The sequence below is a fragment of the Manduca sexta genome, chromosome 15 (assembly GCF_014839805.1).
Source record: "Manduca sexta isolate Smith_Timp_Sample1 chromosome 15, JHU_Msex_v1.0, whole genome shotgun sequence".
Taxonomy (NCBI): domain Eukaryota; kingdom Metazoa; phylum Arthropoda; class Insecta; order Lepidoptera; family Sphingidae; genus Manduca; species Manduca sexta.
In genome coordinates, this window is record NC_051129.1 from 13,266,566 (window position 1) to 13,291,779 (window position 25,214).

Sequence of the window (25,214 nt, forward strand, 5' to 3'; positions counted from 1 at the left end):
GTACCCGATGGATGTTTAGTATGGAAATCATTTAATTTTTTTTTTGCTAAGATCATCCAGCCTTAATATAGTTTTACATGCTAAATCGTGAATCAAGCGACTTTATTTCATTCAAAAAGATTAGGTATTCATAGTTATGTCAATATTCAATAGCTGCTGATTTTCGACCATCATAAATATTTTCAAAATACGACAAGAGTTTAGGATTTACCCTTCAAACTAAAAAAGGCAATAAATAATATTTAGATTTTCGTATGTTTCACTTGTTTACCAATAAATATTTATCACAGAATCATTCCAAACAAAGATCCTGAACCCGGATCTGAGCGATGCGGAGAAGGAGTCGTTGCACCGGCAGGCGTGCGACATATACAAGCTGTACATCTCGGAGGCCAGCGCGAGCCGCGTGCCGCTGCAGCGCGCGCTCGCCGACGAGCTGCGGGACTTGTTGAACACCAGCGATAGTATTAAACGGTGGGTCTGTGTGGTGTGCACGAGTATAGTCGTCGCACCGGCAGGCGTGCGACATATACAAGCTGTACATCTCGGAGGCCAGCGCGAGCCGCGTGCCGCTGCAGCGCGCGCTCGCCGACGAGCTGCGGGACTTGTTGAACACCAGCGATAGTATTAAACGGTGGGTCTGTGTGGTGTGCACGAGTATAGTCGTCGCACCGGCAGGCGTGCGACATATACAAGCTGTACATCTCGGAGGCCAGCGCGAGCCGCGTGCCGCTGCAGCGCGCGCTCGCCGACGAGCTGCGGGACTTGTTGAACACCAGCGATAGTATTAAACGGTGGGTCTGTGTGGTGTGCACGAGTATAGTCGTCGCACCGGCAGGCGTGCGACATATACAAGCTGTACATCTCGGAGGCCAGCGCGAGCCGCGTGCCGCTGCAGCGCGCGCTCGCCGACGAGCTGCGGGACTTGTTGAACACCAGCGATAGTATTAAACGGTGGGTCTGTGTGGTGTGCACGAGTATAGTCGTCGCACCGGCAGGCGTGCGACATATACAAGCTGTACATCTCGGAGGCCAGCGCGAGCCGCGTGCCGCTGCAGCGCGCGCTCGCCGACGAGCTGCGGGACTTGTTGAACACCAGCGATAGTATTAAACGGTGGGTCTGTGTGGTGTGCACGAGTATAGTCGTCGCACCGGCAGGCGTGCGACATATACAAGCTGTACATCTCGGAGGCCAGCGCGAGCCGCGTGCCGCTGCAGCGCGCGCTCGCCGACGAGCTGCGGGACTTGTTGAACACCAGCGATAGTATTAAACGGTGGGTCTGTGTGGTGTGCACGAGTATAGTCGTCGCACCGGCAGGCGTGCGACATATACAAGCTGTACATCTCGGAGGCCAGCGGGAGCCGCGTGCCGCTGCAGCGCGCGCTCGCCGACGAGCTGCGGGACTTGTTGAACACCAGCGATAGTATTAAACGGTGGGTCTGTGTGGTGTGCACGAGTATAGTCGTCGCACCGGCAGGCGTGCGACATATACAAGCTGTACATCTCGGAGGCCAGCGCGAGCCGCGTGCCGCTGCAGCGCGCGCTCGCCGACGAGCTGCGGGACTTGTTGAACACCAGCGATAGTATTAAACGGTGGGTCTGTGTGGTGTGCACGAGTATAGTCGTCGCACCGGCAGGCGTGCGACATATACAAGCTGTACATCTCGGAGGCCAGCGCGAGCCGCGTGCCGCTGCAGCGCGCGCTCGCCGACGAGCTGCGGGACTTGTTGAACACCAGCGATAGTATTAAACGGTGGGTCTGTGTGGTGTGCACGAGTATAGTCGTCGCACCGGCAGGCGTGCGACATATACAAGCTGTACATCTCGGAGGCCAGCGCGAGCCGCGTGCCGCTGCAGCGCGCGCTCGCCGACGAGCTGCGGGACTTGTTGAACACCAGCGATAGTATTAAACGGTGGGTCTGTGTGGTGTGCACGAGTATAGTCGTCGCACCGGCAGGCGTGCGACATATACAAGCTGTACATCTCGGAGGCCAGCGCGAGCCGCGTGCCGCTGCAGCGCGCGCTCGCCGACGAGCTGCGGGACTTGTTGAACACCAGCGATAGTATTAAACGGTGGGTCTGTGTGGTGTGCACGAGTATAGTCGTCGCACCGGCAGGCGTGCGACATATACAAGCTGTACATCTCGGAGGCCAGCGCGAGCCGCGTGCCGCTGCAGCGCGCGCTCGCCGACGAGCTGCGGGACTTGTTGAACACCAGCGATAGTATTAAACGGTGGGTCTGTGTGGTGTGCACGAGTATAGTCGTCGCACCGGCAGGCGTGCGACATATACAAGCTGTACATCTCGGAGGCCAGCGCGAGCCGCGTGCCGCTGCAGCGCGCGCTCGCCGAAGAGCTGCGGGACTTGTTGAACACCAGCGATAGTATTAAACGGTGGGTCTGTGTGGTGTGCACGAGTATAGTCGTCGCACCGGCAGGCGTGCGACATATACAAGCTGTACATCTCGGAGGCCAGCGCGAGCCGCGTGCCGCTGCAGCGCGCGCTCGCCGACGAGCTGCGGGACTTGTTGAACACCAGCGATAGTATTAAACGGTGGGTCTGTGTGGTGTGCACGAGTATAGTCGTCGCACCGGCAGGCGTGCGACATATACAAGCTGTACATCTCGGAGGCCAGCGCGAGCCGCGTGCCGCTGCAGCGCGCGCTCGCCGACGAGCTGCGGGACTTGTTGAACACCAGCGATAGTATTAAACGGTGGGTCTGTGTGGTGTGCACGAGTATAGTCGTCGCACCGGCAGGCGTGCGACATATACAAGCTGTACATCTCGGAGGCCAGCGCGAGCGGGATCTAATTAAATTAATAAAAAAAATAAAAGCTTAAGAGACGGCACCGTTGTTTTGTTACCGTTGCCAGAACAAATTAGTTCTATTTTGCACCGCAACATGGTGAGGAATTTAATTTCCGGGTCGGGCTGTACATAAATGGTAAGTTTACTATGCCCTTCGCACTGGTCTTTTCTTAGAAATGTCGCAGTAAAGGTTTTTCATCGGTAAAGTGGAATTGGTTTATTAACCGACAAGACAACATTTACTACATTTATATTATTTATGTTGACTCTTTCGACGATTTAAGAAAAATAAGCTATCGATAAAAAATTGTAGAAATATCCGAAATTGCCTTCTTTATTTACTGAACAACTAATTAAATGTTTTTTTGTTATAGATTACAGACAAGCAGAGCTTTATATCAAGCTGCTAGGCAGTCGCATGCTGTGTTAGAAAAAATTATGTTGCCAAGATTTTTACATAGTGAAGAGGTAAGATGTCCTCTATTATACATTTTACTGTGGCTTGTTTTCCAGTAACTGGATAATTGCTATCTATATTTAAATTTCGATTATCGATATTTCTATCGATATAAATTAATTCAATGTAGCAATTACAATGCACTCTACAAAACGTACCATATATAACATATTTTAAAGCCACTTTCCGATGCTGCATTTTGAAGCGATATGGTGCCGAGCGATAAGCGTGTTACAACCTAAATGTCTATATTTGTCTATACTATTATTTTTGTTCCAGTTTTATAAATTATTAATAGGAAGCAGAGTGCCAACTGGTTATCAAAAGAATTTGGCTAAAAAGTAAGTAATAGTAAAATTATGTAATAAATAAAATATGAACAAATTTACCTTTTAATATTTTTATTAAATGATTACAACGACAAGAACTCGATAAACTTAGTATATTATTGTAATATTTTGTAAAGTTAAAAGTGATAATTACTTTTTTTTAATTCAATGCAAGTTTATGTAATGTCGATAAAAATATTTTATCGACATTACCGTTTACCCTATTTACCGTTCACAAAGCTACTTATTTTTTTGAATGTAATACTAAACATATTTTATTATATCGATAAACATATCTCAATTCGTTCACAGGCCACATGAAAGACTAATGCAGTCGGCGCTAAAACTAGGAAATAAGTTAAAAGGTGCTCTGAAATCGACCACGATAGACGGTCAAGTGTTGGATTGTTTTGCGAATATCGATGAAGCTGAAGTGGACGGAGTCGACAATGTTGATATATTAAAGTATTTAGACAGTATAGCGGCGGATGAGCTGCGTGGAGACGATTTGAGCAATTATAAAGTTGTATTGACTAACGTTGAGACGAGATTGGTGAGTTCTTTTATATTATTTGTTTTGTATTGCTCATAAAATATGTATGAAAAATTATATTTTAACTATATCTTTTTTCTGTTGATACTTGTGAATGTGTTGATGGAGATAGAAATAATCGAGTAAAGATATTTTATACCTTATAAAATATTTCTTTTTTAAAGATAGCTATAAACAAAATTATGTATGGTTTATACTAGGGCATGCAATTATCGGAATATTCCGATAATCGATAAAAAAATATTGTTTTTATTTGCCGATAAAAACTGATAATTATTGGTATTGGTGCAATCCGATAACCGATAAATTATCGATTATCGGATTGCATGCCCTAGTTTATACATTTTATTTTTAATATTAATAACAGATTTTTATTGATTAATATAGGTAGGTGTGTAGGTGTAATGTAGGTCTTATATTTCAACCGTCATTATAAAAAGCGTAGATGTCTCCACCCCAGCATGTTGTCCGCAGCAAGCCCCGCCGCGGCGCGGCACGGTGCGCGTGTTCTCGCTGGCGGTGCACCGCGCGGGCGCGGCGGGCGCGGCGGGCGCGGGTGCGCGGCTGTGGGCGCTGGAGCGCAGCGAACACGACTTCCACTTGTTGAGGAGCAAACTGCACGAGTTCCACGGCGACGCGCTGCTGCACAACCTGCCGCTGCCGTCCAGGAGGTACCACATCTATACTATTATATAAAGCTGAAGAGTTTGTTTGTTTGTTTGTTTGTTTGTTTGAACGCGCTAATCTCAGGAACTACCGGTCCAAACCGAAAAATTCTTTTTGCGCTGGATAGCCCTTTGTTCGTGGAGTGCTATAGGCTATATATCATCACGCTATATTCAATAGGAGCGGAGCAGTAATGGCTAATCTCAGGAACTACCGATTCAAACTGAAAAATTCTTTTTGTGTTGAATAAATAGTCCTTTGTGTGTGGAGTGCTCAAAGTCATATATCATCACGCTATGACCAATAGGAGCGGAGCAGTAATGGCTAATCTCAGGAACTACCGGTTTCAACTGAAAAATTCGTTTTATGTTGGATAGCCCTTTATTTGTGGACCGCTATAAGCTATATATCATCACGCTATGGCCAATAGGAGCGGAGCAGTAATGGCTAATCTCTGAACTACCGGTTTGAACTGAAAAAATCTTTTTGTTTTGGATAGCCCTTTGTTCCTGGAGTGCTATAGGTTACATATCATCACGCTACGACCAATAGGAGCGAAGCAGGAATGAAACATGTTGCAAAAACGGGGAAAATTATTAGTTTTGAGAGCTTCCGTTGCCTGCGCTACGTAAACGGTTAAAGTTATGCAACAATAATGTATGACGGGATTGTTCCTCTTAAAAAGTTCAAAAAAATATATTATAAAACAAAGTCCCCCGCTGCATCTGTCAGTCTGAACATGTTAAACTCAAAAACTACCCAACGTATTAAGATAAAATTTGGTATGGAGACAGTTTGTTTGGGAAGAACATAGGCTCCCGGGAAACTTCTACTTTTATAACGGAAAACTTTAGCCTGAAAAACTTTATAACGCGGGCGGAGCCGCGGGCAAAAGCTAGTACACACATATAATACATATAAGCAGTACATATTCTTTCTTTAACCACGAATACGTACGTGCGTACGACCACACACGCACACACTAACAGTCATATAACAAAAAAATATGCATTTGTATAAACATATTCAAGTGATGTCTTTGATTTGATTATGTTCATATCAGTATGTGCGATTAATATATCAAGTAAATTTTCAAAAAATGCTTCATTTTACTGATATTTGATCCTCCAGGAATATTTATCGTATTTTTTTGTTAGTATATCCATTTAAATGGATTTCAAACTAAAAAAAAACAAAGTGCTTAAGGCATTTAAACTGGCATTAAATAATATCAATTCGAAATATATTTATCTGATCACTAATAAAAATTCCAACTTCCATAAAAGAGTAAAAATAAATCAATATTAATAAAATTTATATTTTTCACTCCAGAGACAACAGCCCCTAGAAACACTCCGGTACAAATACGAAGACTTCCTACAAAGGTTATTACAGAAGAGTCTTCTCCAGACAAGCGAACTTCTCCGAATCTTCCTCACTGAAGACGGAGACTTCTCCATGGTGGTTCAGGCTTCCACCTTAAACGCCACCAGCACTGACCTGGTGAATATATACCAGTCGGTGACACATAAACTGAGGAAAGAGAAGGGACAGCATCTGGAGAGTTTTCTGAGGAATTTACTTGTGTCTTCCGACATCGATCGGTATCAAGCTTTGTGAGTATATAAGTTATGTATGTGTAGGATAATTTTTGTTAAAATATAATCAGCTGCGAACTAAGACGGCGCGTAGGTTCTGGCGAAGTAAAACTGAGTTTTAAAATAATTGATTTATATTCCTAGATTCAATTTTAATATTATTTTGCAAGTAAAATTTAGATGTTTGTTAGTAATTTAGGCTTCAATAGGATATTTATCCACTAATATTTTCAAAACTTTACCTGCAAGTAGAAAAATATCATGAAGCTGGTAATAACATGTGTTATGACATCATAGTATACAATTTATATCGGCCCTAAATCACCTCACAAATTATTATTTAATTCCCAGGAAACAAGGTACGGCCCGCGACGTGGAAGAAGCGCAGGAGATGAGCGAGGACATCCAGGTGGAACAGGTGCAGAGGAGGCAGAACCGCGTGCGCAACATACACGCCACCAAGTTCCAAAACAACTTCGATGTACAACCGACGTTCGACATACGTGATACGGAGTATCAGGAGAATGTCGTTGGGTTCACGCAGTGCTTTATGTATTTATGTGAGTATTGGGACTTGGTTAAAATATACCGTCATTTTCAATAAACGAACCCAATCGCTTTTTCGTTGAGACCTAAGACAATTAAGCTACAATGGGTTCCTGCTCATATACGTCTTTATGGTAATGACACCGTAGATTTATTAGCTAAAGAAGCGACGACGGAGGGTAAAATCCTGCACCACATTTCACGGAATTGTTAACACAAGTAAAGCATCACTGTATCCAACTGTGGAATGAGTTTTTTGATAAACGTTCCCAAGAAAAAGGCATATGGTACCGCACGATTAAACCTGAGCCGATACAATCTTCAAGGATTGCTGATTGTGTTTTGAGCAGACAAAAGCTAGTAGCAGTAATGAGGCTCCGCTCTGGGCATATTCCGACAAATATGTTTAAGCATCTTATGCGGGCGTCAAACTCCCCAAACTGCTCTGACTGTTGAGTAAGAGATGACGTACTTCATGTTTTGTCGGAGTGTGTGCGGAGTGGGCCTCATACTTTGAGCTTTAATGTGGGCAGCATAAATAGCTTTTTGTACCTTCCTGTATCAGAAGAGGTTAAGGCTTTATTAAAAAAATATTTTGATTTCATCAAAATCTAGTAGACACGGGTAAAAGTGGACGTACGGAGCGACATAGTCGTGAAATAACGACCAAGCTCCATAAATAAAGATTAAAAAAAAAACCAATCGCTTGTTTTAATCTATCTCAAAAATGGACCAATCAGGACAAAGTATTTTTGACATGCTTACAAATGAGTTAGTTTGATTGGTTCATTCTCGGAATCGGATGGAAGATTGAGATTGGGATCGTTTACTGAAAACGGCTGATAGTGAGTCAAAAGCTAATTTGATACCGTTTGACACTCAAGCTTACGTGCATTGTATAAGGCTTTTAAATATAGGTGTTGTCTATTGCTTCGCCCGCGTGAAAAGCCTTTCTCGCTACAAAGGTCCCAAAAACACTGTACCGATCCATCGCGTCATTAGTATGATGCCATTCCCATTTATTTAAAGAATCTAATTTAAAAACCCATAATTTGCCATGGAAGCAAAATTACCCTATGTGTTAATCGAGAACATGGTGTATCTATTTGCCAAATTTCATCTACTTCTAACAAACTTCCAAACATCCAAAAATAACTGGGAATACATGGTAATCAAACGCGAAGCGCAAGACCAATCGAAATGGCCCCTCCATGGGACATAGGACATTAATGAATGATAATTCCGATTACTAATAACTCGATATTTCATCCAGTAATAAAGGTACTGAACACGCGTTCGTTCGTGTCGGGCGTGGTGGGGTCCGTGCTGAGCCTGGGCCGGGAGCTGTTGGACGACGCGTTCAACCGGTACCTCGACACCAAGCTCAGGGAACTGTTGAATGAACGGAGGCTCGCGCATCTCATCAGGCTGGGACAAGGTACGATTAATGATTCCAATATCTCGTATTTAATGATACAAAAATCAGCGTTGCAGTACTCCTTAGATAGTACTATGGCATTGAGCTAAATGAGAGGTAACATTACTGATCCTATTTTTTGCTTGTAATGGGTGTTTTTCCTCAATATAGTTGTTTCTCACGTTCAAATTTAGCCAGCGATATTTTTTTCATTCTATTTGGAATCGATCCCAGAATAGATTAATTAAAATTAGCCCATAAGTATGTGAAATACAATTTAATCTGAATGGTCCATTTCCGCGAGTTTGATCGGAATTGGGATTGTTAGTTGAAATTGGACAAATATTGGCTACATAGGAAAGATGAAGTAAAATATAGGACACATGTGGGTGCATAAAATATTATTAATACTGCCGATTAATCATGCTAAATTAGTCTATTTTTGTGGATGCCACATACTAAATTGGTAATTATTTATATCTAAATATCTATCATTCTAAATATCTAAAAAAGCAGCGATAGCCTAGTTGGTTGTGGAACGAACTGCCGAGATGAATGTCCGCAGGTTCAAATCTCAAGGGCACCTCGGACTTTTCAAAAAAATTATGTGTGTATTCTTTGTGAATTATCGCTTGCTTTAACGGTCAAGGAAAACATCGTGAGGAAACCTGCATACCTGAGAAATTCTCTATAGGAATTTTCGAGGGTATGTGATGTCTACCAATCCGCACTAGGCCAGCGTGGTGGACTAAGGCCTAATCCCTTTCAGTAGTAGAGGAGGCCCATACCCAACAGTGGGACAGTATATAATACAGGGCAGATATTAGTATAATTATTAAATATCTATTATCAAATAAGTTGATCAGTCTGACTCTTTAGCCACTTTTGTCAAAAACGTCACTTGTTTGTTTCCGGATGAATAAATTGATTGCGTCCAAAATGCATTATTTACAATAAAATAATTGACACCTAAGTAAAACATTAAAATTTTGTTAAAAATGTTAATAAACGTTACGATAAATTAATAATATCGTCATCTGCGCAGGCCTCTTATTCGGTAAGAAGTCATCGCAGCCTCGCAACAACGCGGCTGTCCAGCGAGAGTTAGCTCGCCGGCAGCTAATGGACTCGTTGCCTGGAGCTGCACTCGGGCTCGGATCCGGCGCGCTCGCCGTTCACAACGCCTTCGAGATCATACAGAAGCCGCACTTAAACAAACAGGCAAGTTTTAAAAAAAATATATATTCTCCATCATATAGAAGCCACACTTATATAAATAGATATAGTTAAATTAGAAATATGTCACATATGTATAGATTTCTAAAACGTTTTATTGTTTCAGCTGGTGTACAATTTACTTGACCTGTGTATAGTGGAGTTATTCCCGGAATTGAGAAGCGCTGAGAGCAGTCCGTCGGGAAAGCCAAAGAGTTGAGAATACGCGGAAGATTATTTATTGTGTATAAAGACTATTTAGAATTTCTATAATTCGGACTATTTCTCAATAAAATATGTTTCGTTCAAAATGACAAGCTCACTTAGCACAAGTACACATATTGTTTATTTTTTTATCGAGTTATAGAAGTTCTGCTGATAATTTATTTTATATTTATAACGGCTTTGCATTTTGTTTAAATTGCAAGTAAACACATACGTCTTGTAGATCCAACGATTTTGCGTAATTTTATTATATATATATATAGTTATAAATACCGTATAACATTAAATATATTTTTGTATTATCTCAAAATAGTAATATCAACTGTGATATGGCTCGATTATTTTCAGATAAATATAAGTTAAATTTAATTTTTCGGTGAATAAATTATTGCGGCCATAAAACAATTTAATCGAGCCATTATCGACGTTCGAGGTTGTAGTAATAAGAATTGTGAAGACCATTAAATATTTTTAAACATTCAAATGTTTATAATGTAGAGCAAACACGAGAGAATAAACTATTTTGATTATCGTACAATTATTTGTTTTTCATTAAATCATGAGCATTAATAAAACGATGTGAAATTTCCGTACGCATTGATGTTTCCGAACGCAGGAAACAGTTCTTAGTTTTGTATTGCAAGTAATAAATTTACCCCACAGTTTAAGCGTAAACTTTTTGAAATAATAAGTAAATCTGTGTGTTGAAAGTGAAAAAGTTTACGTGTTTCATTATTTGTTTATTTAAGCTGAGGTCTAAGTACTTTGTTTGTCTATAAAAATGTTGCCTACGTGATTTGTTATTTGTGTCTCGTGTTATTTCATCATCATCATTTTATTTATTACAATTAAAAATGAACTCCGATTCTTAATGTGTTTTTTATATTATTGTGATAACAGGATTCCACAAAACGTTTTATCCTATAACTTGTAAGAAAAAAAATACTATACCAATATTTACGTCACAAGTCATGACATACGAGTCTGTAGTGGAGCTTGGTGGGGACACGTTGGTAACCCTAAGAAGCAAATGTCAAATTTAATTTACAGTGGAAAGTAAAAGGCAATGGGTGTGTTGCTTTGTGTTTGTTTCTAATTTTAGATAATTACGATTTAGTGAAATAAAAAATAAAATTACTTGTGCTTCAGTATTCATTATCCGTTTTGTAACTAAAATATCACGTAAATATAACTGTGTCTAGAAGAATATATGAAGATTGTTGTTTGTCGTTATCAACAATAAAAAAAAAAGGGAAATAAACAATCGAACTTATCAATGTTATGTTTTTGTCATGTGTTAAATGTGCAAGGACAATAATTAGGACTTTTTAATTAACTAATTAATTAATTTACTATAATGGCTGTTTATACATACAATGACCATAAAAATGGATGCGTTAACTGAACATATTTGTGTTGTTCGATATTTGAATTCGCAATGTCGTCTCCGTGCAAAAAAGGCGGGATGCGTCTTAGCGAGGCATTGGATAACATGCAACTTGCATACAACCCCATAACAAAACAATTACACTTTGTAAGTCCAAAAATTGTGAAATCTTCAGAAAATACAGCAGACGACGTTGATAAATTATCAAAGAAGAGCAGTTTCAGTGATGAAGGCAATTTTTCTATATCCACTTGTGAGAAAAGTGATACTAGTGATTCGCCCAAAAGCACCCTTCAGTGGGGTAGTGTCAATGGTCACCAGCGCAGGAAAAAGATGGTGGTTCATTCTCAAGCACTGTATCAAGCTTGTCGGAGTGTTCTTTGGGGTCAGGAGCATCTAAAGAAGATGAGGTACCTGATGTTGCTTCTGCAGAACAGGACCACACAAAATTAAAGAAGAAAGGATTGTCAGGATTTTTTAGCAGGTAAGATTTCATGGCTCTTACTTTCATAAATATATTAAATATTTGAAAAAACCAATAAATAATATTTTTTTTGAGTTTATTGTATTAGGATTTATAAATTGTGAATTATAGACATTTAAACTAAAGTTACAATTAGGCTAATATGTCATTCCATTGAACAATTCATTTCAAAATAAATAACAAGGAGAACAAACATGGCCACATGTGAACTAAATATTTACATTTACAGTATAAACAAAATCTTTAGTTTTAAATCTCAAAACACGCACATCAAATGTATCAAACATAAAAATGTAATCTTTTGGTCCTTATTTTTCTTTATATAAGCAATGATAAATTACCCAAAAGAAAATAAAAAAAATATTTTCTTTCTTTAGATCAGAATAAATTTCATAAATTTTATAATTTATAAGGTTACAAGCAATATTATCCAGCAAAACCCAACTATAAAAACACTTGTGGATCAGACAGAAGTTTGATCATGTATGCGATTTTGATTCACATGTTTAACAGACTGTATTTTATAATTAATATTAAAACCTTATAAAAAAATATTCTTGGTCAGAGCACAATAAAACAACATAGTAAAAAATAAATTACTTTTATTGTAATAATTCTCAAAGTGTATAACATACTTAAATTTATTCTTAATATATTTAGTAAAAAATTTAAACACATTAATATTGCTATAGACAATTATTCAAGGTGAAACGCTACCAAAATTATTTTCATCTACACCACAAAGTTGACAAGATATTTCAAACAGTCTTTTTTGGTAGTCTGCCTTTTTCGAGAATCTATTGCTTATTCCTTCTATACAATTACTTATGTATAAACCACCCTTCTTTTCTAAATCTTTATTGAAACATGCAAAGAGGATGGAGACTGCTCCTTTTTCTGGTGTTTTAAAGAACAGTTTCATAGCCCACGGAAACAGTTTGCGGAATGTGGTGCCTTCAAATAAATCTGTGTTGACTATCCCAGGATGAACAGCATAGCTTCTAACTGGACTGTTGTTCTCTTCTAGAATCTTGTTAATGTATCTCGAACTCATTAACTGTGAAAAAAAACATTAATGTTGTAAACAGGTGTATAACAATACTAGATTTTCCACTTTAAATGTCATTTGCTTCTAAGGAGAGCAAAACAGGTCATTGAGTACCTAATTAAGAAAATAAAATATGCTTGTAGACGCTAAGAACAAAGTTTGCTGGAATTATGGGCCCATTTGTTTGTTTTATGACTATAATAATAAATATGCTTTGAATAGATTACTTTGTTGTTGTCATCTAAAAGTGACTCTGATAAAACCAGAAAGTTAAATGTCTTTAACCTATGTTAATCAATATAACATGACACCGAGATAATAATATCAAAAACTTAATGTTCCTTTTTGTTGTACTTTTCCACAACATGGTATTTTTACGTCATGTTTATTTTAAAGGCCATGAGAATGGTATAAACTAATTTATTGTATAAGGAAAATAAAAGATTGAGCTGAATCACCTGCGCTAGTTTAGATTGGGCATAAGCAGCGGTCGTGTCATAATGCTCCTTCATGTTGATGTCCTCGAAGTAAATCTTTCCTGGATAATGCGCGCATGAAGTCACATTTACGATCCTCGACAGTCGATCCAATCTCCCACCAATTTTTAAAGCTGGCAATAATAAATGTGTCAAATAGAAATGACCCAAATGATTGACAGCCAACTGACTTTCTACACCGTCTTCAGTTAGCTCATAGTCTCCAAACATAACTCCCGCGTTGTTTACTAACAAATTGATCTCCGAATATTTATCCAAAACATTTCTAGCGAATTCCTTTACAGATTTCAACGATTTTAAATCCAATTTGAACGCTTCAAGGTTTTCTCCGTTCTGCATTGTTTGTGCCATTTTTTTCGCCATCTCCGGCTTTCTTATTCCCATGATGACGCGCATGTTGGCCTTTAACAATCCTCGGATAACTTCGGTGCCGATGCCGCGGCCCCCGCCGGTGATAACGGCGATTTTGTTGCTCGCGTCTGGCATCACAACGCGATTTCTCCATACATTGATCCAATCGTCGATGAGGCCGCTCCGCCCCGGCGCCCTGCATGTCTAATGTGTACCGCAACTCGCTGAGTATGTGCTTGAGGGGTTTGTGCCTGTTTACATACCAGTAAACAGCAGCGGCGGTGGTCAAAACAACAGCTGACGCGATGACAAACGACATGTTGGAGGTTATATCCGTCCGTACGACGCGACGTCCGACTTGCACTGCCGTTTGTTGCTTTCACTCGGCTGTGGCGTGCTTTCTCCGACCGTTTGTTTACCGCTAGTCCTCGTCTCGCACTGTGAATTTATTAGCGTTAAATATTTTTATCCTGCGATAAAAATAATAACAATTGGTATTCGCGTGCTATCGATTCCTGACCTCGTAGGCTACTGAAAAGGATGATGTAATGTTGTATTAATTTGTATTTCACGCGGGAAGTGATGCGTCAATGTGTGCCTTATTGTATGGTAAATGGATTTGGGTAACATATCTAAAAAACCAGCTTCAAATCTGAAGATATGTCAGTCGCGATGCGAGGTTGTGTTTACTCAAATGTCAAACGACTGTGGATGTTTACTTGCAAAATTTAACTGCGCATGCGCATTCCGCGTAGTTATTTATCGCTTACCCGCCTGATTTCTAATTACCGCATTAACACCGAACCGGTTTTCGTGATTTATTCAACGTTTGTACTACATTATAATTCGATGGTTATGATTGTATTTTTATATAACTCGGGTGTGAAAGGGACGCAGCGATATAAATAGATGTTCGTTTCCTTGATGGTGTTTTTATGGCATTTTATCATAGCGGTAAAGACTAGTTCCCTCTGTGTGATTTAATGAAGGGTCTTTGAACTGCTACCGACGTTGACGGCGTGCACTGATGCAACACTATGTTTATCTGTGTGGACTGTGGACATAAACTTGCATCTGTGCATTTAAATGTCGGGATTATGACCCTAGTAAACGCGCCACCACTCACTCGTGAATATGTACGAGTGGAAATAAACTGCAATGCGCTTGAACAATTATTAGGTTATTTTATTATTAGAAAGCTTCGTTTAGGATTTGAATATTCGATACCTATAGGTATTAACCCTACCTACCAGCTAGTTGACGTCGGTTGAACACGCGATGCGAATAAGCACGAATAAAAGATTTTCTGATCGCGCCAATTAATACGAGCACTCAATTAGCTTCGTGTGTTTGCCAGGGCATTTGTTCGAGCGTTTCTTACTTAAGGCGACGAATAAGGGTCGAACTTTGTTTTAATCTCAATGTCTTCACTATCAAAAACACTCACAACATTGCGTCATTGTTGTAAGGAAGAACCTTGCGGTATTATCGCATAAATATACACTACGATACTCCTTGTGGCCACAATACAAGCGGCGATGTGAATGAAGTACACGCAAATAATTCGTTATCGCTCGACGACAGATTATGAAATCCGTATTATCAGTTATCAACCATACAGGTCAATCAATCTGAGTCATTCGCGGATTGTGTTATGTATTCAAACTATTTGGGTATTTATTGTTTTATTGTATTCAGAATTGAATACATTATATAAACAAGTCAATTTCAAAACTACATGTGTACTTCGTTATTGTTGACTTATATTACTTTTATTCCGAGAACTACTCCCTTTATTGCCTTATAAAAAATATTCTTTGTTTTTTTTACATAGGGACCAAACTGCCAGATATTATAATAAATAAGTTTATTAGATATTTGTTGACAGTTGCTACAAACAGAATGATTTGCATTTGTACGACTACTATGCTGTTCAATAGAATATGATGACTCTAATGTTATCAGATTTAAAGTTCAATGTTCCTATGTTATTACCTACCTACAACTTAACACAACTGAAAACAAAACAGCAATACAAAGTCCGGTTCAAAAACAATACGACATAACGCAGCAACTGGCCGCATACGTAATATCGCATTAACAATGGCCAATCCCGTGCCATGACCGGGGAAACCAGTTTCAAAGGCACTACGACCCGAGCCTCCATCACGATCACAACCTTGGACTCGACGTTCAGGTATTTAAACCATTGCCAGTTTATCAAACAGATCTTTATGCAAGCTCTTGCAAATGCAGCAATGGATGGGTCACATCATTATGAATCGTTTGCGAAGCCCTTGAAATACATTATGGTGGATTCAAGTCTTCAATTCAATCTGACTTTGGTACCTAAACTTAGAGAATACCTTGGAAACATTGCCAGCTTTTAAAAGAAACGATTGCCTGAAGCCCTATTGATGCAGCATTGGATGTGTTAATAGATGAGATATCGCGAAGCCTTTCAAATTCAATGCTGGTATTTTTTCTTTGTCTGCGGCTCGCCTGCTCGTGCTTGTTTACGATGCTTTCGTTGATAATATATTGGTAAGAGCGTGCGAAAGTCGAGAAAAACATTGCGAATTTAATGTCCTACACATATCTATCTAAGGTTTGTTACAATTAAAGTCGCGGTATATCATCAGACAATTTGAAAACTCCCAATAGTTGTTTTTACCGATTCATTTGGTTTAGTAGTTTTAATTTGAAGATCATTGACTTTTATTGAAAGGTGGGAAAAAATAGGTGATTTTTTACCACGCACTAGTAATAACATAAGATATTTTCTAAGGTGCACACATAAGTTTAAGTCACTTGAATCTCCGTAGGGGCAGTTGATAGGCCTCCGAATGCAGGTGCGGTTCACCGAGAACCACCACGTGTTTTTCCAATTGACAATTAAACAAAAACTGATTTCTCGCTACTGAAGGATCAAATGTTGAACCTCACCAACTTAACAGCCAAAGTATATTATAGTAACCCACTGATTTTGTACTATAATAACGGAATAACTATTTATAAAGATGACTAACATTAATATCGAGGGACAGATGTTCGTTAAGTAGAGAATGATAAAGTGTAGCCGATTGGTGTGAAAAAGACAGGCGACAGAGTGCATACAAGACACCTGATACTCCTCGTGTTTCGCACATGCAAACCGTGTAACGTTTCTCCGAAACGGGCAGGATGGGATAGCAAAAAAATCTGTCGATATATTTGAAGAAAAAGTGATGATTATTTTTAGCTTCGATAATTTCAATTGTTAAAGCTTTTTTGCCTGTAATGTGGTTATACTATACTCAGTCTCCAAATTCATTAAAACTTCAAGCATTTAACGTTTATAAATGAAAATCATGAATATAAAATAAAATTCATTTTTGAATGAAAAAATTTTAGAACGTTTTTACGCTCACGGCTTCCATATACATTGTATAGCCGACTGTTGGATACTTCACGCTCTTATGGCCATATGTGCGTCATACTATTTTTAAATGTAAAATCGACCGGCGTGCCACGCTTCTGTAGGCATTCTTTAAACTCGGCCATTCTGTGAATTTAAAAGCCTGTTTTCTGACCGAGCGGCGAGAGATTTTCATTCTAAGTGATTATTCAAACCGTGCCGTATTTGGCACACTTGTTTTTAGGAGTTCAAGTAATGCGTTTACATCCACAATCCATAAAATGTTTTTTTTTTAATTATCTGCGTATATGTAGTAGAGGACATGTCGTTATTATCGTGTTTCTACACGCCAGAGTGACAATCAAAAAGGGTAATTATGTCGTCATCAGTAGAGTTGGTTACGTCTTGTGGGAACATAGTTAGTAGCTGTAATTACAATGGGTCATTTAATACTTCCTGTTCAATAAGTACACACATTAGCAGATATTGTTTGGAATGTTTCTACTTGCGGTAACGGACTCATGTTAATGTTGATTGTTTACTTCGATGTTTCAGTTTGGGGAATTTTGGTGACGTTCATTACCTAATTAAACAAAGATAGGTTCATTTTACGAGATATAAAAATAAGGGCAAGTATTTATAGTCAAATAGTGTTGACATGACTGCTGGTACTTAATATGTAGATAGATATTTGTATATCATGAAAACAACAAAATAAATTACTTTTGCGTTGAGTGGTACATTGACCGAGCTTATCATCCAAGAGTTGTATATTGAAAATACTATTATATGAATTCACATCTTCCCACCCTTGTGCCGTTTACGAGGGTCAGTTCATGTTTTATAAGTAGATAGCATATTGATTTAACGATGGCCCTGGCCTGACGTCATACCTCCTTGGGTATTTGAATACTTCTCAATATTAAAACCAGCGTGAATGAGAGTCAGCAAAAAATAATGATACTTAGGTATCAAATTCTAACTTGATTATCATTCACGTCGCATCATCGAGAATGACTGATGACCGTGTCATAAGATTAAAAAACCGGTGAGACGCAATGTAACAAAAAATGTGACAACGCGATCGGTATAGCTTTACGATTTCGATAACTTATTCAATGATGAAACGTCGATTGATACAGTTAAGAAACTTACGAAAATGTTGATTAATATTCTATTCCGGTTTCTAGTGCGCGTATGGGAACCCAAAACAAAAGACGAGATTCAAAGTGTGACGGAGCTTTTGTACGTTCTATGTGGATGATGATTTCATGCAAATTACCTAAAGTACAATTGTTTTTCTGTATCCCGGATTTGTAACTCTAATACAATTAACTAAATGTTAAAATAAATTAACTAATCAGACGTGAAATTTCTATAAAAGTAGAAAATCGATAGTGTAGAAAAAATGCTTACTTAATACCCAGTAAAAATACATAGGTATAAACTCCAGGAACATTATGAAGTATCGTTAGATTAATAAACTGTACAGCTAAAGCTATTACCGTAGAAATTGATTTATGTTCTTATAGTTTCCTTGCAAGAACGTAGATTATGATCTGCCCAGAAGATGCTATCAATAGGGTATAAAGAGCGGCCACGTTTCTCAATCATTTCTACACCAGATTGGTAGCGGAGTTTTGTAGCTGGCGGCAAAAATTATTTTGAATTGGATTTATATACTAAGTTCGGTATTTATCATACAAATATTGAAACGAGATGGGTATTAGGTACGTAGTGACTTATAGCTCTGTTAGTTGTAAAAAAAAATATTAAAAGGTTTATAGAAGGCAGAGTCCGTACTCTACCTTCGTCATCATACTTTATAAGCCCTAGTAATAATAAGGAGTAGTTTGTTTAGTATTATATTTCCAACTATAAGTAGTAAAAGCCATCTGCATCGCAACCATCACAAACTATAGAACATAATATTTGCAAAGGTATTACATAAGTTCACATTATATTCGAAGAAGAAGATAGAGTGGCATCTAGTGCTTCCACAGATTGCCTTGTTATTTTAGTAGTGGTAGTCAATACCTTGCTATTTTATGTACTACTGAATGACGTGGCGTGGAAGCCACTCATGTATTAAACGTTGCGATAACAACAAAAGCAATGCCACCTCAACTTTGAATAACAAAGCACTGTATGTTACTGTATTCGTCACCCTGAGACATTAAGCCTTAAGGCTCATAATGTCCAGACGTAATTTGTGAACCGTAATTAGTTTGCTGTCTAACGTCCCCGTGGACTTTAATGTCATAACTTTGTCATGCATTCATTAGTTCTGAATAAGTGTTGCGTCATAATGTACTCACGGCTGCACGTTGAACCAAGGAATGTGGAATTATATCAACGGCTTGTTACGTTTAAGATTTTTACTTGGTTAACTATTAAGTGATTATGATGTAAAAATTACTTGGAATTTATTATGATGTTTATATAATTACTATGGCATAATGAAGCAATTATGTTAGGCATTAACGATAATGAGATTACATTATGCTCCATTATTTCCCTGTAATAGAAGGCCAGTAAACATTTAAATTATATTTAGACCGTGCGTGAAGTTCCATAATGCCTGATGAATTATAAGGAAGAAGTTACTTGTTTTTGCGTCTCCAGCAATTTATTTCATCGTATACAATCAACAGCTTAGTTTCCATATTACGTTGTATTTTGTTAGACAGAAGTTATACCTAGCCGCGCACATTTTTTGATACTGTAGGCCAAATTGGCTACTGCGTATTTCTACCACTTACATTTTGTCGTAGTTTATTTGATGTAATTGTCTTGTTAAGTGGCTGCCTTCGATTTGACAAGGTCAAACCAGTTCTAAAATAGATGTAATCCATTATTGAGTATATGAATCTTCCCTGGCAATTTTATATTGGTCTGAACAAATGATATTTTACTGTCCACACTTTGTCATTCTAAAACCGGTATATCATCCATTAGAAATAAATATACGGTAGTAGCAATAGGCAAAGCTATATTTAAAAGGGATATCGATCTGTACAAGTGCTATAAAGGCATTTAAGTGTTCCAATTCCTTCGTAATTAATACTGTATTATAAAAATAATGAAAATGTACTTATGCGGATACAATTCCTGATCACCTTGCGTAGTGGATACCACACCTTGCAGTTAATTGTAAGTGAACAATTTATCATCGTGTAGTTTAAAAAGGATGTTGTATTCTAATTATTATTTTTTTAAAGTTATGTTCCAGTAGAACATAATATAATTAAGTTGATTCCCCCTGGTTTAAAATCTAACCAATACATACTGTATGCAATTTGATGTAAAAATCTTAACTACGTATCCTCATATTATTACTAAGATAATATATTTATATTAAATTAAAATATTAAGCGACGTTTATAAGTGATAACTAACTCAAAAGTAATTATAAACATTGCATACGTCAAAAGATAAGCATATCGTGGAAAATTTTTTCATTTTTAAATTCAATATTATATCTTCACAACGTCTAGTGAAGAATGACGTTGTTCCCCTATATCTTATATTAAAGATAATACGTCCACTTATCTTCTACAGAGTCACGATAAAAATAGACCGCACCGGGGAAAGGTACTTTGTGCTTAATAAAAAAAGGCATAGAACTCATTCTGCTTCGGTGAAGCTTATTTGTATTCAGTACGAAAGACAAAAGTGGTTTTTGCTCTCGACTTTTTTGTCAATATTAAATTCGCTGTGCCATCTCAGTTTATTTTCAGTCAAATTGTCAGACCCGTCCGGAATGAATCAAGGCGAGGCGTGGGAGTTGGCAATGATAACTTATGACGAGAGTACTGACATCGAGTCTAAAGAACTATAAATTGTACCAATTAAATTATATCAGTAATAAAATTTAAAGTTAAATTCTTTGTGTTAAAAAAATCCGTCAATTTCCCTCGAACTGCCCTTTATACACGAGCTTTACAATATTATGCCGGAAATAATTCAATTTTGAGTCCAACATTGTGTCAAAAAACGATATAAAAGGTCAAGCAAGATCCTTTTTTATAGTTTTGAAGCAATTAATACCACAAAAACAGTTTCATTTTTTTAAAATTATGTGCGTATCGAGTTACATTATGCGTAACAAATCTCAAGACGGTTTCGCTATTACCTCACAGTTTTAGAATCTGAAGGCATTTGATATTCTTCTTCTTAGTCGTAACACTCTTGACAGAGTGGTCGTGGTCGTCATGTAGAGTTTTCTGGAGCAGATGCAATACGCCTCATGATCTTACGCCATATCTCTCTGTTAGAGGAAATTCTGGTGCATTCATGTACGGGACGGTCCACGGCAGATTTAACTTGATCGGTCCAGCGCATAGGAGTCCTTCCTCGCGGTCGAGTGCCTTCAACCTTGCCCTGGACGACAACACGTTCCACAGACTGGTCACCTCTCCTAGAAATGTGTCCGAAGAAAGCGAGTACGCGAGACTGTACTAAGGCGGATAGACGCTGTTTGATGCCGAGTTCTTGAAGTATCGAAGTATTTGTTCGAAATTCAGTCCACGACACCCCAAGCATTCTTCTCCAGCACCACATTTCTAAAGCATCTATCTTCTTCTTTTCAGTCTCTCTCAGAGTCCACGTTTCTGCAGCGTAAAGGAATATGGGTAAAATTAGAGTTCGTACGAGCCTGATCTTTGTGGCTTTAGTGATGTTTCTGTTTCGCCATATTCTCTTCATTTTGTCGAATATATTAAAATAATCGTGCCTATAATTTTTGAAATATTATTGGCATACATGGCTCTCAATTTATAAGCTTTAATTAAAAAGGTCAAGTAATAAAATTTGATGGCAAAATGTTGCAAAAACTGAAGTTTGAAAGGATAGTTTGATCAGCAATATAATGTTTGAGAAGCCAAATATCGGCAATGTGAATACATGTTCAGTCTTTATTAAAGGAGTCACAAATATCAGCTGAATTATGTCTCGGAATGCGTTTACACTTAAAATGTTCGCCGTATTCAAATAAAACTAAAATCGGCGATGGAAAATACAAATTCACGTGTGCCCCATGACTCACTAGTCAGCACAAACGAATCATAACAAAAATTTGATAGCCGTGCCGGTTGAATGTTTTGTCAACATTGTCTCAAAGTTTACAAAATGAAGTATAAATACCAGTTGGTTTTCACCGATCGGCGCTAATTTTTCGACCACATTTCTGGTTTTGTGGTGGTTTTATAATTTTCGTTACTATATTGATGTGATATCCTAGCCATTTTTTATCGTTGTGTATTAGTTTAGAAAGAAGATAAAATTTAGGTTTTTTGACTTGTATCTCATAAAAGAAACAAAAAAATCTATGATTGATACAGTTTGTCGACCTCATTAGTTTAACGATTAGAAGTGTAATGCTTTTAAGATAAGACATCTTAATTCTCATCTGTGTTAGTATGAATCTTATAACCGCAAATTAAGACGTTATTTAATAGAATTTCGCAAATCTATTCAGATTTATGCTGCAAATAAAAGATTCACTATTATCCCCAGTTCAACATAAACAGTGGATTTTATAACATCTTAAAAAATAGATAATATTTTATTTATCTTATCTAATGTTACGCAAAAACATCTATACTGTATTACGAAATGTTATGTTAGATAGTCGCGTGAGATATTTCATCTATCGACAATAAATTTTAACTTTTATTCATGAATTGGAAAAAGACGTTCACTTTTATTGGCTGGCTCTACTCTTAGCAGTGATTTTGTTTGGCGCACGAGATAAAAATATTTCGGAATTAAATTATCTGTTTGTTATTCCATCACTTTAATTGTACACAGTGAATAGTAAAGGAAATTGGAAATGTATTCTAAATAGAGGTGATCTAAAGTTTGGAGTTAGAATATAAGTGATGGAATATTGCATTATTACTAGTGTCGACAATGTTTTCAGTATAACAACATAAATCATAAGACCTTTTAAGGTTTCCTTAAATCATGTTAACTAATTACAGCAATTACTTCTTCAACTAAATCTAATTTATGCATCTGAACTCTGCTAAAAGCAGTTCAAGGATTGGGCTTTATAATGTTTCATTATAAGCAAATTTAATAACGCAATTAGAAACAATGGCGCCTATGGCTCGGTCGGTGAAATGATTTCGTCTAGTGAAAGTGTAGCGACTGTTAATGCCGGTGGTTATTTAATATAACTACGGAAGTAACTTTCATTAATGTTATAGTAAAATAGCAATATTCACCGCAGTAGGTACGTCTCGACCGCAGTTATACGATCGTACGACGGAGTTTACGAGTTCCACTCATATCCTGTTAGCTAGATTGCTTGCTGTTAGCATTAATTGAATGAGATTGGAAGCATGGCCAGGATATCCCAGCTAATCATTGGGTATAGTTTCTTTCAAGTATTGCGATGTTGGCTAACGAAGTTAATACGATGCGGGCTTATCAAGAGATAATCTAATCATATTTGAAGAAAATAGTATTTGAACTATAATACGCGTTACAGTAAAATACATTTAAGTGTATCGGTGAAGAAAAAAAAAGACGTTTGGAGTATTGTTTCCCAAAAATTTGCAAATGATTTACAACAATCAGTTTTCAAATAATTGGAAAAAACAGCGCGCCGCGCCGTGGTAACGCATATAAAATTAATTGGTACTATACGTTCAGGGTACGCAATATCTGTTGGTCAATATTTTTACGAGCAAAACTGCTTCATAAAACAACATTAACCCGAGCAATTGTTGTTTCACACACTCTTTGATCTCGTTTGCCGACGGGATCGCCGATAACCGCGTGCGGTTCATTAAAATTCCACTCCATGCCCATCATAAAACATTTTTATTGCGAAACCGCGTATTTGATGTTTCATTGTTAAAAATGATATGAAATTTGTCGTGTTTGCGGTTGCTTGTTTTTGGTCGGTTCTATAAAACCCGGTGTTGCGAGAGCATTGTCAATAGCTGTAGTTCAGTAGTTTTGGCAGCTTTCTTTTGTTTTCTCCAAGTCCGGCGTCCTAGTGCCATTCGTAACGCTTGTTTTGTAGTCACGTTTATTTTTGACACGTTCGTTATTATTAGTGTTAAAACTTGGGCATTCCCATTAGTCTACATTTCAAGCTGAAATTGCATTTTCCACGAAATATCTACATACGCGTAGGTATGTTACAATGTAGCCGAAATTGCGAGAGCAAAACTGTGGAAAAGTGGAATATGCGTTTCCTGTTTATTTGACAAAAGAAAAAAAATGTCTAGGTAGCGTATGGTGTAACCACATTATCTTGAAACAAAATTTTCAAAATCATTACGATAACAATTGTCAATTTTGTCATTTATCTACAACCGGATGCCCTTCCCTGATTCAATACGATAATTTTTTTGTTCCGCCCAATCGTTTCTTTACTCCTCTGGTAAGTTTAGTTTACAATGTATGAATGTGTTTGATACTACTAGTCATTCTTGTCTGTTTCTATTCTCGATTCTTTAACGTGTACATTTTGTAACAGTGATTGCGATTTAGAAGGTTATTCACCGGTGTTAGGAAAAATGATTGTGTGGACACGTTTGGAGTTCGTAATATAAGTGGGGTCGTTTGGTGGGTCTTCATTTTATAGTGTATGGGTTTCTTCTAAGGATTTGGTGGTCATATTTGGTACTCGTTATACTTTATATTCTTTATATTGACATTTTCGTGTCTACTGTATATTAACAGGTTTTTATACATTGTCTCTCAGTTGAATTCTCAAAAGTGAAATAAACAAACATACATCCAATTATAATTAATAACACATGGAGCATGTTCTATCGACCCACGTAAGAGAGCAAGGTTAAAGACATTTAAAAAATCTCCTCTGTTATTACGTACCTCCCTTCGCTACAGGTTTTAGATAATTCCGTTAACTGTCTTGAGGTGTTTATATAGAAAGTTGCAACCTTGATTATAAGTATGTATTAGTTAACCAAGTATCCAAGAATAACAACTGTCAATAACTGAATGGTAACGTTGTAAATGACGCCATATTAAATTTATCGCCCAGTCGTTCAAGTTAAATGATAATTTATTGGCCGTGACCTGCGAGGTCACAGCTACTGTTGCACTGTCGTGTAGCAGATTTCAATGGTTTGTCATGTATAATATAATTAATCAAGACTACATATATAATCTATGAAGTGATTAGTCATTAGAGGTAAGGGCTACATAAAAGTTCAGACCTCTTTAGAAAAATGTATAAGAAGTAATGCTAGA

General features: G+C 37.8%; 2 protein-coding genes and 1 pseudogene across 2 annotated transcripts in view; 2 read left to right on the plus strand and 1 right to left on the minus strand.

Moving 5' to 3' along the window:
* Positions 1-277: 277 nt before the first annotated feature.
* Positions 278-10,354, plus strand: LOC115453774 (sorting nexin-14; the record flags this gene model as incomplete). Its single annotated transcript, XM_037438990.1, has 10 exons — positions 278-474; positions 3,184-3,277; positions 3,546-3,607; positions 3,908-4,148; positions 4,623-4,819; positions 6,149-6,430; positions 6,764-6,972; positions 8,232-8,396; positions 9,421-9,596; positions 9,718-10,354. Coding segments are annotated over 10 exons (1,716 nt in total), but the record flags the coding sequence as incomplete, so codon positions are not given.
* Positions 10,355-10,758: 404 nt separating this feature from the next.
* Positions 10,759-25,214, plus strand: part of LOC115450454 (TBC1 domain family member 12) — a 48,607-nt gene continuing 34,151 nt past the window's right edge. Inside the window, 2 exon segments of the mRNA XM_037438744.1 lie at positions 10,759-11,526; positions 11,529-11,686. Coding sequence (XP_037294641.1) covers positions 11,254-11,526; positions 11,529-11,686 — 431 coding nt within the window. The 5' untranslated portion in view covers positions 10,759-11,253.
* LOC119188367 lies at positions 11,757-15,140 on the minus strand (annotated as a pseudogene).